At 36.2% G+C, this 13,801-nt stretch overlaps 1 protein-coding gene across 4 annotated transcripts in view; it reads right to left on the reverse strand.

Annotated features, from left to right (window-relative positions):
- Nucleotides 1–13,801, reverse strand: part of CAB39L (calcium binding protein 39 like) — a 95,089-nt gene that overhangs the window by 2,760 nt on the left and 78,528 nt on the right. For all 4 annotated transcript variants that reach the window (XM_061170667.1, XM_061170666.1, XM_061170665.1 and 1 more), the window contains 2 exons: nucleotides 13,696–13,761; nucleotides 6,858–7,001 (listed from right to left, as the gene is read on the reverse strand). In XM_061170667.1, coding sequence (XP_061026650.1) covers nucleotides 6,858–7,001; nucleotides 13,696–13,761 — 210 coding nt within the window. The remainder of the gene's footprint in view (nucleotides 1–6,857; nucleotides 7,002–13,695; nucleotides 13,762–13,801) is intronic.

Below are 13,801 nucleotides of genomic sequence, written 5' to 3' on the forward strand. Positions count from 1 at the left end.
ATGTACAATTATTTGTAGTATTCTCTTATAATCTTTTTTATTTCTATAAGGAGGTTGAATCAGTAACCAAAAACCTCTCAACAAAAGCCCAGGACCAGATGATTTCACTGGTAAATTCTACAAACTTTTAAAGAAAAATTAACACCAATCCATTTCAAATTCATCCAAAAAATAAAAGACAAGGGAATACTTCCTAACTCATTCTATGAGGTCAGCATTACCCTGATACCAAAGCCAGACAAAGCTATCACAAGAAAACTACAGACCACTGTCCTTTATGAATAAAGATGCAAAAATCCTCAACAAAATACAAGCAAATGAAGTCCAGAATAATATTAAAAGGATTACAAGCCATGACTAAATGGGATTTATTCCAGAAATACAAGCATGGCTCAACATAATAAAATCAATTTATGTAATACACCACATGTACTAGACTGAACTGCATCCTCTAAAAAGATGAATGTTCAAGTCCTAACCCTTGGTACCTGTGAACATGACCTTATTTGGAAATAGGATGTAATCAAATTAAGATCAGTTCATACTGAGTTAGCTTGGGCCTGAATCCAATTACCAATATCTTTAGAGGAAGAGGGAATTTTGGACACAGAAACACACAGAGATACGCAGAGGAAACTGCCATGTGAAGATGGACACAGAGATTGGAGTTATGCATCTATAAGGCAAGGAATGCCAAGGATTGCTGGCAACCACCAGAAGCTAGGAGAGAGGCATATAGATTTTCCCTGAAAGCTCCAAGAGGAACCAACCCTGTTGACACCTTGATCTTGGACTTCTAGTTGCCAGAACTCTGAGACAGTGACTTTCTGTAGTTTTAGGACACTTAGTCTTTGGTACTTTGTTATAGCAGCTCTAGGAAACTAAGATGACACATTAGTACATTGAAAGAAAACCATATGATCATTTCAACTGATGCAGAAAAAGTATTTGACAAAATCCAACATCTTTTCATAATAATAATAATAATAAACACTCAACATGGGACAACTAGATATCCACATGCAAAAAAATAAAGTTATACCCTTACGTTGCCCCATAAACAAAAATTAACTCAAAATTGATAAAAAAAAACTAAATATAAGAGCTAATAAAACTTTTAGAGGAAAATATAGGGGTACATCCTCATGACCTTGTATTTGGCAATGGTTTCTTAGCTACAACATCAAAAGCATGAGCAACAACAAAAAAAATGGATAAACTGAACTTCATCAAAATTTAAAAATTGTGTGTATCACAGGACACTATCAAGAGCGTGAAAAGACAATATACAGAATGTAAGAAAATATTTGCAAATCATATATATGATCAGCATCTAGTATCCAGAATATATAAAGAGCTCATACAACACAACAACAAAAAGACAAACAACCTTTTTTAAAAAGGGGCAAAGGGGGACTTCCTTGGTGGTCCAGTGGGTAAGTCTCCGCGCTCCCAATGCAGGGGGCCCGGGTTCGATCCCTGGTCGGGGAACTAGATCCCGCATGCATGCTGCAACTAAGAGTTTGCATGCCACAACTAAGAAGTTCACAGGCCGCAACTAAAGATCCTGCATGCCGCCATGAAGATCCCGTGTGCTGCAACTAAGACCTGGCACAGCCAAAACAAATAAATAAATAAATATTAAAAAATAAAATAAAAAGGGGCAAAGGACTTGACATTTCTCCAAAGAAGATATACAAATGGCCAATAAGCATGTGAAAAAATCCTCAACATCATTAGATCATTAGGGAAACACAAATCAAAACCACAATGAGACTAGGCCAGCTACAATTAAAAAAAAAAAAAACAACTAACAATAACAAATGAGGAATGGAGCAATTGGAACCCTGTACACTGCTGGTGGGAATGTAAAATGGAGCAGCCTCTATGGAAAACAGTTTGGTAGTACCTCAGTAAGTTACACACTGAGTCACCATAAGACTGAGCAATTCTGTCCCTAGGTATATACCAAAAGAATTGAAAACATTTGTTCAAACAAAAACTTGTACATGAATATTCATAGCAGCACTATTCACAACAGCCAAAGGTCCATCAGCTGATGAATGGATAAGCAAATTGTGATATATCCTTACAATGGAATATTATTCAGCCATAAAAATGAATGAAGTACTACTGATCATGCTACAACATGGATGAACTTTAAAAACATTATGCTAATAGAAGAAACCGGACACAAAAGGCCACACATTATATCATTTCATTTATATCAAATATCCAGAACAGGTGAATCCATAAAGACTGAAAGCAGATTAGTGATTGCCAGGGACTGTGGGTAAGAGAAAAAGAGGAGTAGTTGCTGAATGGGTATAGGGTTTCCTTTTGGGGGTGATGAAAATGTTCTGGAACTAGAGAGTAGTAATAGTTGTATAACACTGTAAATACTAAATGCCACTGAACTGTACACTTTAAAATGGTCAAAATGGTGAATTTTATGTTATATGAACTTTACTACCATAAATTAAAATTGTTACTTATTAAAAAAAAGTACCCCAGGCTCGTTTACATTGTTACACAAAATGCCTGATGTTTATAGAACACCTAGTATGTTAGGAAATCACATACTGGAGCCAAACGTGTGGCTCCTCTGGCTACCATTAGTTTACAAGTGAGCTGCTGGGAAGTTTCAGCTAGGAACTGTCTGGCATTTGTGGTAACTACAGCAATAACTCATAACAGTCTTTATTCCCAAAAAATTTTTTAGAAGATTAAATATATAGAACAAACTAAGCTTCTCTGTTTGAATCCAAAATAAATGTAAAACGTAGTGGAATTTTGCAGACAAGGCATCACTGTATCAACTCTACTGAATCTGTACACTGTACAATAGACCTAAAAAAATGTTCAATTTGTTTTCAAGTTTAAAATTTTTCCTTATTTTTATTTTTTATGGCTTCTGAACTCTGCTGCCTCTAAAGGTAGTTGCTGATTAGAGGTGACTAATGCTCTAATGCACAATTCCTTTGGGGTACCCGGGACACTGAGGACAACCATTCTTGTTCTGTATACTTTTTCAGGTGAATTGTCAAGCTGGCCTTTGGATTTTGGAATAAGCTAGGGTGGAGCTTCTTGTTTTCATGGAAATGGCTATTGTGGCCAACTGCTAGGATCTGAGCGGCAGAGTAGTACACTCAGGCCCATTTTCGGCAATGGCCATGCTTGAGTTCCAGCAGCTCTGAGAGGTGAGCCGAAAGGCACTGGCCATCCCCACCCTCTAGGTTCGAAAGACAGTGGCAACATGGTCCTTTGCTATTAAGGATGTTAACAGGGAAAGGAAAGAAAGATCAGCTCATAGCTGATCCCTAAATTCACGTTGGCCATATCTCTGGAAGAGGCAGGATCACAGAGACAAAGGTCTCCTGAACCTAGTATCTTAGAATTAGACTTTTGATTTTAATTTAGCTTTTTAAATTTAACATTTTGCAAGTGAGGAAACAGATCCAGATGGATTTGCCCAAAGTCACTGGTGGCAACCGAGCCACAACAAAGACCAAGGTCTCTTGACTTCCATGACTTCCATCTAGTCCTTTCCCATCATACCATCCTGTTCGTCAATAGCAGAGAAAACATGAAATGGCAACTCATTCAAGTCCTTGAACTTTTCAAGCAAGCTAATGAAAACTGGCCACTAATAATCTGGCAAAGACATTTTTAGTCATGTGTTCCACATTTTCTGTACTTTATGGAAGGTACCTGGGGAAAAAGACTATTAATAAAGAACTGTGAAAAAACCCTAGGACTCAGCTGTTACTTTTTCTAAATAACAAAATATTTTTGGCAAGTAAACAATTCAGTTTGCCCTTCAGTGCAACGAACATAGTTAGGGTCCAGAGTAAGTCCAGTTTATACACATACAAGTAAACAAGTGGTCAACTATTTTTAAATGCACCTATTCTGTCCAATAATGAGATGATCCAAATTCTGATCTCAGAGGATGGAAGTAGGTTATTTATATTTTGCCACCCACTGAATACTTCCATAATACTGCATTTTGGAACCAAGTTATATGAAGCATGTTCTCATCTAGGATGATATATTAAAATCCTGTGGGAGCTGGAAAGACAAGACACACAGCCTTCTAAAATTTCCTCAGTCAAAAGGGAAGGGTCTTAAGAGGGCCTATCATTTTATACTCTGCAGGCATTTTCCTGTCCTACAAGAGCCTATTTTTGTCTCATCCAATTTGTGTTTATTCTTTATGAAATAATTCTAACACAGAGAAGAGCACAGCAATAACATATCAGATTTCAAGTTCCCACCATCAGCTCTATCATTTTTGCCATACTTGCCTTCAGAATTTTAATAAAATAAAACATTACAGTTATAATTAAAGGCTATTAGACATTTCTTCATGATATCATTCTCTTTCCTACCCCTCCCCTGAGGTGACTGCTATCCTGAATTTGGTATTTATCATTCCCATGCAGGTTTTTAGACTATAACTGCATATGTCTGAATCCATACATAGTGTTGTTTTGCATGTTTTTAAACTTTAAATAAATAACATCCTTTTAACATTTGCTTATCCCACTCAGTGTTTCTGATACTTATCTACACTGATCCATATAACTCTATTAATTTTAACCCATTACTATATGCTATTGTATGAATACATCACAATTTATTTTCCCAGTCTCCTGTAGATACCCATTTTTTTTTTCCATTTTACAACATGCAAAACAATGTTGCAATAAACATTTTGGTACAGGATTCCTTATGCATGTGAGCAAGATTGTCCCTAGGAAATTGCCAGAAAATGAGATTTCAGGACTGAAGAGTATGGACACTTTCAGTACTTTATTTTGCTAAATTGCTCTCCCAAGTGCTTGTACCAATTTACAGTGTATGACCTACTGCCCTCCAACCTTACCAAAATTTGATGTTGTCACACTTAAACATTTTTGTCAATATGAAAAATGTAAAGTGATATCTCGTTGATATTTTAATGGCCATTTCCACAATTACTACTAAGATGAGCATCTTCACCTATTTGTTGGCCAATCAGGTTTCCTCATCTGTAAATTACCAACTTGTATGCTTTGCCTATTTTTCTATTGAATTGTTTGTCTTTTTCTAAATGATTTGTCAGTTACATGTGTCACATTCTGTCCTGTTTTTCACTTTGCTTATGATGTCTTTTCAAAAAGAAGTGTTAAATTTTAATGTAGTCAAACTTATTTTCTATTATGTTTTGTGATTTTAAATTCTTTTTAAAAATTCTTCCTTCCCCAACATCATAAAAAGTCTCCTATTTTCTCCTTTAAAAGTTAAAAAATTTTGCTTGTCAAGTGTAGCTCTTTACCAGAATTTATTTCTGAATATAGTGGAGAGTAGGGTTTTCTATATGAATAATCTATTACCCTAGAACCATTTATTAACAGTAACCCTTTCTTCACTGATTCACAATCCCTCCACTACGAAATATCAAATTTCATATTTGCACAGGATTATTTCTGGGCTTTTTACTCTGTTTTGTTGTTCTATTTATCTATCTCTATGCCAATACAATATTGTCTCCATTTACTATAAATCCATAATAAGTCTTAATATATGGTAGGGTGGATTTCCCTACCTTGTTTTCCTTGAAAATTGCCATAGATAATCCCAGGCCATCGTTCTACCTTACAAATTTTAGAGTCAGCTTGTCAAGTTCCAGGAAAAGTTCTGCTGGGATTTTGATTGTAATTAAATGGAATTTATAAACTAATTTGGGATTTGAACTGCTCTAGTGGCCTTTTGGACAATAAAGATGTGGTGGCTGAAAGATGGACTAAAATTTTTTTTTACCTCTCAAAGCAACAATTACATACCTTATAAACTGCCATGTCTCCCATTTATAGACTTATAAATTCAATCACTGAATATACATTATAAAGGCCCCCCCCAAAAAAGCCTGGAACTCTCTGAATCCTTAATTCTACTCTAGATACCTATCCTAAGAAAATAATCCTAAATATGGAAAAAATTAGCTGAATACATAAAATGCTCATTGTAGCTACAAACTGAAAATAACCTAAATATAAACGACACAGGAATATTTAAGTAAACTAGAGTAAGTATACCCAATGAAAAACTATGATGCCAATAAAACTACTGGCTCTTTTTAAACACTATATATAACAACAATGAATTAATGTTCACTTACGGCATAGCATTGAGTGATAAAATTAGTGTATCAATTGTGTGTACAATGTAAATACAGCTGCAGAAAAAAACCTTCAAATATGTGCACAGGAAAATAAAATTTACTAAAATCTTTACAATACTTAAGTCAGGGGTATGGGATTATAGATTAGATTTCTTCCACCTACCCTACTTTTAAACAAATCTATTGTTTAAAGTTTCTAGGAGATGATTTTATTACTCTTACATCAAAGAAAAGATATTAGAAAAAGCAGGTGTTATATGGACTACTTTTCTTTCAAAACGCATTAAAATATTTCTAAGCAAGTAACAAAGTGAGTAGTACTCAGTGTTTCTTTAGGTTTCACTTAAAGTTCAAAGAAACACTTCAGGCAGAAGCAAAGCATTCAAATTCTGACACAGGTTTTCGGCTTCAACTCAATCACTGATTATTTTAGTAACTTTTGGGAAACAGTATCCCCCTATTTTCTCAGTGAAAAAAATGAAAATATGTCTAGATATGGATTAGTTAGCAAATCTTTTAGAAACAAATGGGCATTCATTAAAATAACTCTAAAATTTCATCTAAGTCATGCAAAACAGAAAGACTGCCTATTTAATTTTCTCTCAAGTATCAAGGAGGGTACAAAGTAGGGAGTTTGCCATTTGCAACTGGAAAACAAATGCCCACATTATTTCTGCAGCTTGCACTTTACCTTAAAGACGTGAAAGGCTTCAAACTGGATGTTGGGACTTGTATCCCGGAGGAGGTTCATCATCAGTTTGAGGTTCTCTGGCTTGCTGATGTACTTTGTCATGATGGCAAAGTTGTGCCGGTCCAGGATCAGTTCGCCTAGCAGCTACAAAAAACACAGAATCAAAGTAGAATCTGTCCGAGAGTCATCTTATTAAAAATATATCCCACTTCTTCACACTGGAAAGCAAAATATAAATGTGAGTTATGAATGTTGATATGAAAAAAATTCAGAGTCCTTAAGTGCATCTTAAAGCATAGGTATGGAAGCTGTAGTTAGTATTAAGTTATTTTTAAACTTTTCATACAGTTTTGCTAAAGTCAATGCTTAATGCATTTCTGAATCTTTTTTTTTTAAGCCAGTCATTGCTACTGCTTAAAAAAGCTGTCTCTGCTGCTCTCATCAAGAGCTAGCCAGAAATGAATTTATTATTTTCATCCCTTACTTTAATGTGCTTCCCAGTAATGTATTGCTCCTTAGGCATTGAGGTAGGACAAGAATAAAAAAATTGACTTTACAATTATACCTTCCTTATCTGAATAAATATACTCTAGTAGCTTACTGGAAAAACAGGTTATATTAAGTGACTCTTACCTTCTCCCTAAATTTTATTACAAAACCTGATATAGGGCCAGAAAAAAAACTTTGACCCTGAATTCATATGAAATTTAATATGTGCAGCAAGTTTTTATAAAAAAGTAAAGCAAAACATTTTCTGGTGACAAATTATTAATTCCTAAAATGCAGCATTACTCCATGTTATGAACTGAATGTTTATGTCCCTCTAAATCTATATGTTGAAATCCTAATCCCCAATGCAATGGTATTAGGAAGTGGGGCCTTTGGAAGGTGAATAGGACATGAGGGTGGAGCCATCATGAATGGGTTTGGTGCTCTTATAAAAGAGATCCCGGAAAGCTCCCTTGCTGCTGGCACCTTGATCTCAGACTTGCCAGCATCCAGAACTGTGAGAAATAAATGTTTGTTGTTTAAGCCACCCAGTCTATGGTATTTTTGTTATAGCAGCCCAGACTAATACACTTCAAAACAAAATAAAACTACCAAGAGTGAGAATTGTTGAAGATCCCCTAGCAGCATATGGCTGAACTTTTATTCTCACTGTAGTGGTAGCAATTCCTAAAGCTTCAGCAACCAGGTGGCTGAAATGTACCCTTAACATAATTTTATATATGATATACTTAATGATGACCAGGGTTGGATGTTAGATGGTCACCAGTTAGTCTCATACATATGCAGTAGCAATTGCGTAAATTTTTAGTCTTCATCTTTCTTAATCTCTCCTCAGCATCTAAAGCTAACTGGATACTCCCCTGGAAACTTTTCTTTGTTCTTGGTTTCAAGGCCACTGCTTTCTTCTCTTTTCTTATCGCTTGAAGCGAGTTCCTATGCTGCCTGTTACTGATTCCCCTTCCCTTTAGGCACTATACATGCAGGGATTTTCCAAGCTCTATTTTATCTCTTTATCTCCCAACAATCTCATCTTTGCCCATGGCTTCAGCTATGACATCCAGGAAGATGTCTCCCAAGTCTATTACACATCTCTGTTTTAATTTCCTTCCTAAACTCTATACCCACATTTTTAACTCCCCGCCCCCCACCCCCAGCCCTGGTTGAACACTTAGCTGGCCTATCACATTCAACATCTCTACAACCAATTCCCTTTCCTCTCCTCGTTAATGACATCATGATCTGCTAGTCCCCTGGGGAAGAGAGTTGAAATCTTTCTCAGCTCTTTTCCTTCCTTTACTTCTCATACCAAATCTACATCTAAGATCTGCCAATTTTCTGTTTTTAAATGTCTTGAACATCCTTCGTTCCATTTTTACTCATTCAGACCCTCCTACCTTCCATCTGGACTACTGCAACAGCACACACAATGGTCTCTTTTTCAGTCTTCACCCAATCCAACCCATTCTGCACATTATGTCAAATGAATCTTCCTGATGATCAGCCTTATTCATGTTACTAATGCCACTTATAACATGAATGAATAAACAAACAAATATCTAGATTCCTTCGAATTGGGGATAAAAATTGAAGTCCTTAGTCTGGCATTCAAAACCCACTGTGACTGGAGTCATTGCTACTGCATCCTTTCCTCTGCCCCCTCACTTATTCTTTCTCATTCTTCTGCTTCTGTGGCTTCACTACCCTTGCTCCAAATTTTTCCCAGCTTTACTGAGGTATAATTGACAAAACTGTATACATTTAAATTGTACATCATGAAGATTTGATATGTGTATACATTGTGAAATATTTATCACGTGCAATTTAATTAACACATCTATCGCCTCACATAGTTACCCTTTTCCTTTTTGTGGTGAGAATGCTTAAGATCTACTCTCAGCAACTTTCAAGTATACAATACAGTATTATTAACTATAGTCACCATGCTGTATGTTAGATCTTCAGAATTTATTCATCTTATAACTGAAAGCTTGTACCCTTTGACCAGCATCTCCCATCCCCCTCCCCCCCACCCATAACCACCATTCTACCTTCTGCTTCTATAGTTCAACTCTTCTCCTCAGCTGAATTTCCTCTCTTGCCTCTTGTGCTCTTTGTTTTTTCCTAGTTGTACTCACTTTGCCTTGCGGTGCAGAGTTACTCATGAGCTTATTTAGAATATAAGCTCCATAAGGGCATGTGTCAATTCCTACTAGTGTTTGTATCCCTTATAACTTAACTGTGTGAGGTGTGTGGATATTGTTGGGGAAATAAAGTCCAAGCAACACAGAATCCTCTCTACAAAGTGTAAAAAGAAAGAAAGCAGTTTTATTATCGAATAAGCATATTCAGAGCACAACACTGTAGGTAATCTACAAAAAAGGCATTACGAACACATAAAATTCTACCTTATTTATACAACCAAGCAGCTACAATCCAGCACATATATATACTCTCAAGATGAAAGATAACTGGTCCCCTATAAGAGGACCAGACAGCGCCATTTGCTGTGCACCCTTTCATAGTTCACCCTGAATTCACCTGGCCATTGAAGTAGCCATTTGTTTTACTTCATTGCTTTTATCCAACTAATGTAGAGAATAATAAAACTTCTCTTATCTCTCTGACAAGCAAATGGTTACAGCTTGGAGAGAAGCATCAAGGTTAAATTTTTCTGTGATAGACAGGAAGGAGAGCTATCTTCCTAGATGTTTACACTCCAGGGGGATGGCTCCCGGATTCTCAAAAAAAAAAAAAACCAAAAAACATTCTGGGTTGTAAAGCTGACAAGAAGCTTCTAAGGATATATATGTATATATATATATCTTTATATAATTATAATATAACCCTGGTGGTCCAGTGGTTAAGACTCCATGCTTCCACTGCAGAGGGCATGGGTTCAATCCCTGGTTGGGGAACTAAGATCCCGCCCGCATGCTGTGTGGCGTGGCCAAAAATACATATATAGCATACACACATACACATATCAAAAGGTCTTCTAGCAACAGAGCAATTTCATTTAAAAAATTTAAAATTTGTATACATACACACATTCAGTAAATATTTGTTGAAATGACATTTATGAGTTAAATTCAGATTAAGTCATTTCAATTCTTATTACATGGGGATGCCTATATATGAATTCTATCCAATCTATCCTCTGCTTATATAATTTCACTACTTTTTGGAAACAATCAACTATGTTAAATCATTTGGCCAAAAACACTGAATCTTTTAGCCATTAAATATTAATCTATTAATACTGACAGTGAAAAATGCTGCATTTCATAGTAATACAAAGCATTATACAGCAATACTATACTAAGTAAAAGGAAAAAAATTCATATTTTTTACTTCTTTAACTTTCATGTTATAGGCTTCATAGTATACAGTGAAACCATGCACAATAATGAGTTTTTAAAAAACTTTTGTGTTTTAATGATATTGGCCAGAGCTCTCCCCAAATCCAGAATTCCACCAAGTTTCTTTTGAATTATAATCTTTCTAGTGATTAAATACCAGGCCTCCGAAGAAGATAAGAAATAAATTCCTAAGCTATGTCACATAGTGAAAGGAATTTCTCTGTTAATTATTTTTTATTGACACCAGGAACCTAAGCACCCCAAGATAGTTCAGAAAAATTTAGAATTTGATTAACAAAAGGCAGTAGGTAGCAACTACTTTGGAATCAGAAAATAGCCTAGTAAATACACTGTTACATTAATCTAACCTCTCTTGTTTTCTAAAATTATGAAACATCTATGTGCAAAATATTACAGAATCCAGAGATATAAACATAGTAAAATCAAAATAGAACATACTACTACCACAGATCTAATTACCCAAAGGAAAACCCAACAGCACACAGTGGAGCTCTCCAGAACAATGTTCTGATGAAGAAAAGAGCAAACAATACTTAAGGAGCTCTTTCCTTGAATAGACTGGTACAAGACCATCTTAGCAATATATCTGCCTATAATCCAACATTCAAAAAAGGCCAACTCTTCAGTAATGATTTTAGCAATTTTTACATTCTTGATATGCTTTATCTACCTTTTACTAGTGCTTTTCACTGTCTAACCAGTGCTTGGTTTTACCACATTGTAAATCAAATATTTGTGAGACAGTCAACTGTAAAGGATTTTAAGTGGGAGTAGCAGCCCATGTAGTATGTGTGGGTGCATTAATAAAGAACAAGAAAGAGGCCTTATGAGTGGGCTGGGGCATCTGTAAATAAGTAGAAAACAAACAATCAGCGTGAAAAGGGAGAGTTTAAAGGAGACTTTCTATACCACATGCTGTACAAAGTCAGATGCTCTTTGCCATGTCACTGGAATAGCGCTGAGGTCTCCAGCTGGACAACTATGTGAAAAGAGGAAGAGAGGCTGGATGGTGGAGAGCCAGGTGGCAGCAGACAGAGGTGAGAAATAAGTCTTTCTTGCTCCCCTTTGCTACCTGCTAAATTTGTATTACATGTTGTACTAATCATACATCTACTGGGTTAATAGGCTTCGATTTTTAAATGCAAATGCATCCTGGTAGGAAAAAGTCTAACTCATACCTTAGTCCCAATTATTTATTTAGAATAGATCGGTGCCTTCAGTTCAGAGACTGAACTCTGGGGACAGTGACGAGGAATATTTATTAATGAAATTTATTTCAATTTTCTTTAGCAAATATATCCAGGTCTTACCAAGTGGTAGGTTCTGCTCTAACCATTTTACAAATATTAACAAGGGAACAGGACAAGGTGGGGTTGAAGGCATCCTGAGAAGAGAATGAGGGCAATGGGCACATGGGTAGGAGGGGATGACAGGACAGCAGGAAAGAAAAGCAGGAAGAAGGCCAAGAAGGGAAATGTCTGGGTAAAAAACTGTAAGCTTTATAACTTTGCCTAAGGCCCTAGAGACAGTCGATCACAGAAAAATTTCTGTCACAAGCTCTTATCACTGTGGAAAATGGTACAAGGATAAATTCTAAAGTCCATGACCCTCAGCTTTCTTGATCCCAGTTTGGTTCAGTCACCCTAGTTCATATCAACCCCTCTACTTTGGCCCAGTACCTGACAGATTCCACTGAAAATAGGAAGGACTTGGAAAATTTATGAGCAATTAGCTATATATTGGCCCTTCAGAGCATCGTCACCTCTGTTTACTGTTCCAATTTCCACTCCCCGCCAGGATGACTGTCTCTGTAACACAGACAAGCTTTCCTGGTTTGACTGTCCTTGTGTCTATTCTTTAAGTACACGGCTGTCCCAACAGGATGTATCCTTATCTTCAACTGCTTTTAAGAAGCTTTCTGGACATGGGAGAGCACAGCATTGACGTCCCTGCCTTTGCCTGGAGCTCCATCTCATTAATTCAGGCTCCAGCACAGACAGCAGCACACCCATGATATTTTTTTTCTATGTGGATTACTCTGTATGGGTTTCTGCACAAGGAGAAACTCAATCAAGAGTGCTGAATGACTGGCTGAAAATAGTACACTGATCTCTCCATCAACAGGTAAAGCTGGAGCAGCAAGGGCACAAGTACAGGGGAGAGTGGTCAAGGCTGACACATAATCATGGGGAAAGTGAATTCACAAATATGTGGTACAAAATAGACTTAATTTATTGCTTTAGCTTAAAACTGTATCCAATATTTAGAAACAAATGCATTGTTCTATAATGTCATCATTCCAACATTTAAAAAATACTATATTTTTATAATTAATATATAAAATAATATGAATATATAATAATATAAAATAATATTTAGTAAGCTCAAGCATCATACAAATTGCTTGACCAAAAACAGCCAATTATTATCTACCAAAAACATTCTTTTGAATATCTGAGTAGGATCTGAAGGGCAGAGATGCAGCTCTAGCCAATGTCCTACTCCCTCAGGAGCTGTCCCACCTCCTCTTGACCAAATGGCTGCTTCCAGGCACCTTTTCATTGAGGGAGGGAAGGCCACTCACAGATGGATGTGGCCCGATTCTGCCAGGTCCCTGTCTGATGAGGGAGAAAGGCATTTCAACAGGCATTTCATAGGAGATAGAATCTCAAATCAGAAATGCCGTTTGGTTACATACAAATAAAAACATACCCCTCATCCTGTATTTATTCTGTACTTATTACTTATATTGTTACTTCCAAAAAGTATTTGAAGCAGGGCACTTACCTCGTTTTGCTACGAAGTACAGTCATAACGTTGAATGTACTTCTCAAGTTACAAAAAAAGAGAATAATTTTTCTGTATTTACTTGTCCACTATTAAACCTGTCATTTACTAACAAGAATATCAACTTCTGGAGACTCTAACTTAAAGAAATTTGATATTACCTTTAAAGATTGTCTCTTAGTCACATAATTCTCAGACTGAAGCAATTTCTCATAGTCTTCAAAAATCTAATAAAAGAAAAGAAATATTAGAGTGTAAACCCAACAG

This window comes from Eubalaena glacialis, chromosome 16, assembly GCF_028564815.1.
Source record: "Eubalaena glacialis isolate mEubGla1 chromosome 16, mEubGla1.1.hap2.+ XY, whole genome shotgun sequence".
Taxonomy (NCBI): Eukaryota; Metazoa; Chordata; class Mammalia; order Artiodactyla; family Balaenidae; genus Eubalaena; species Eubalaena glacialis.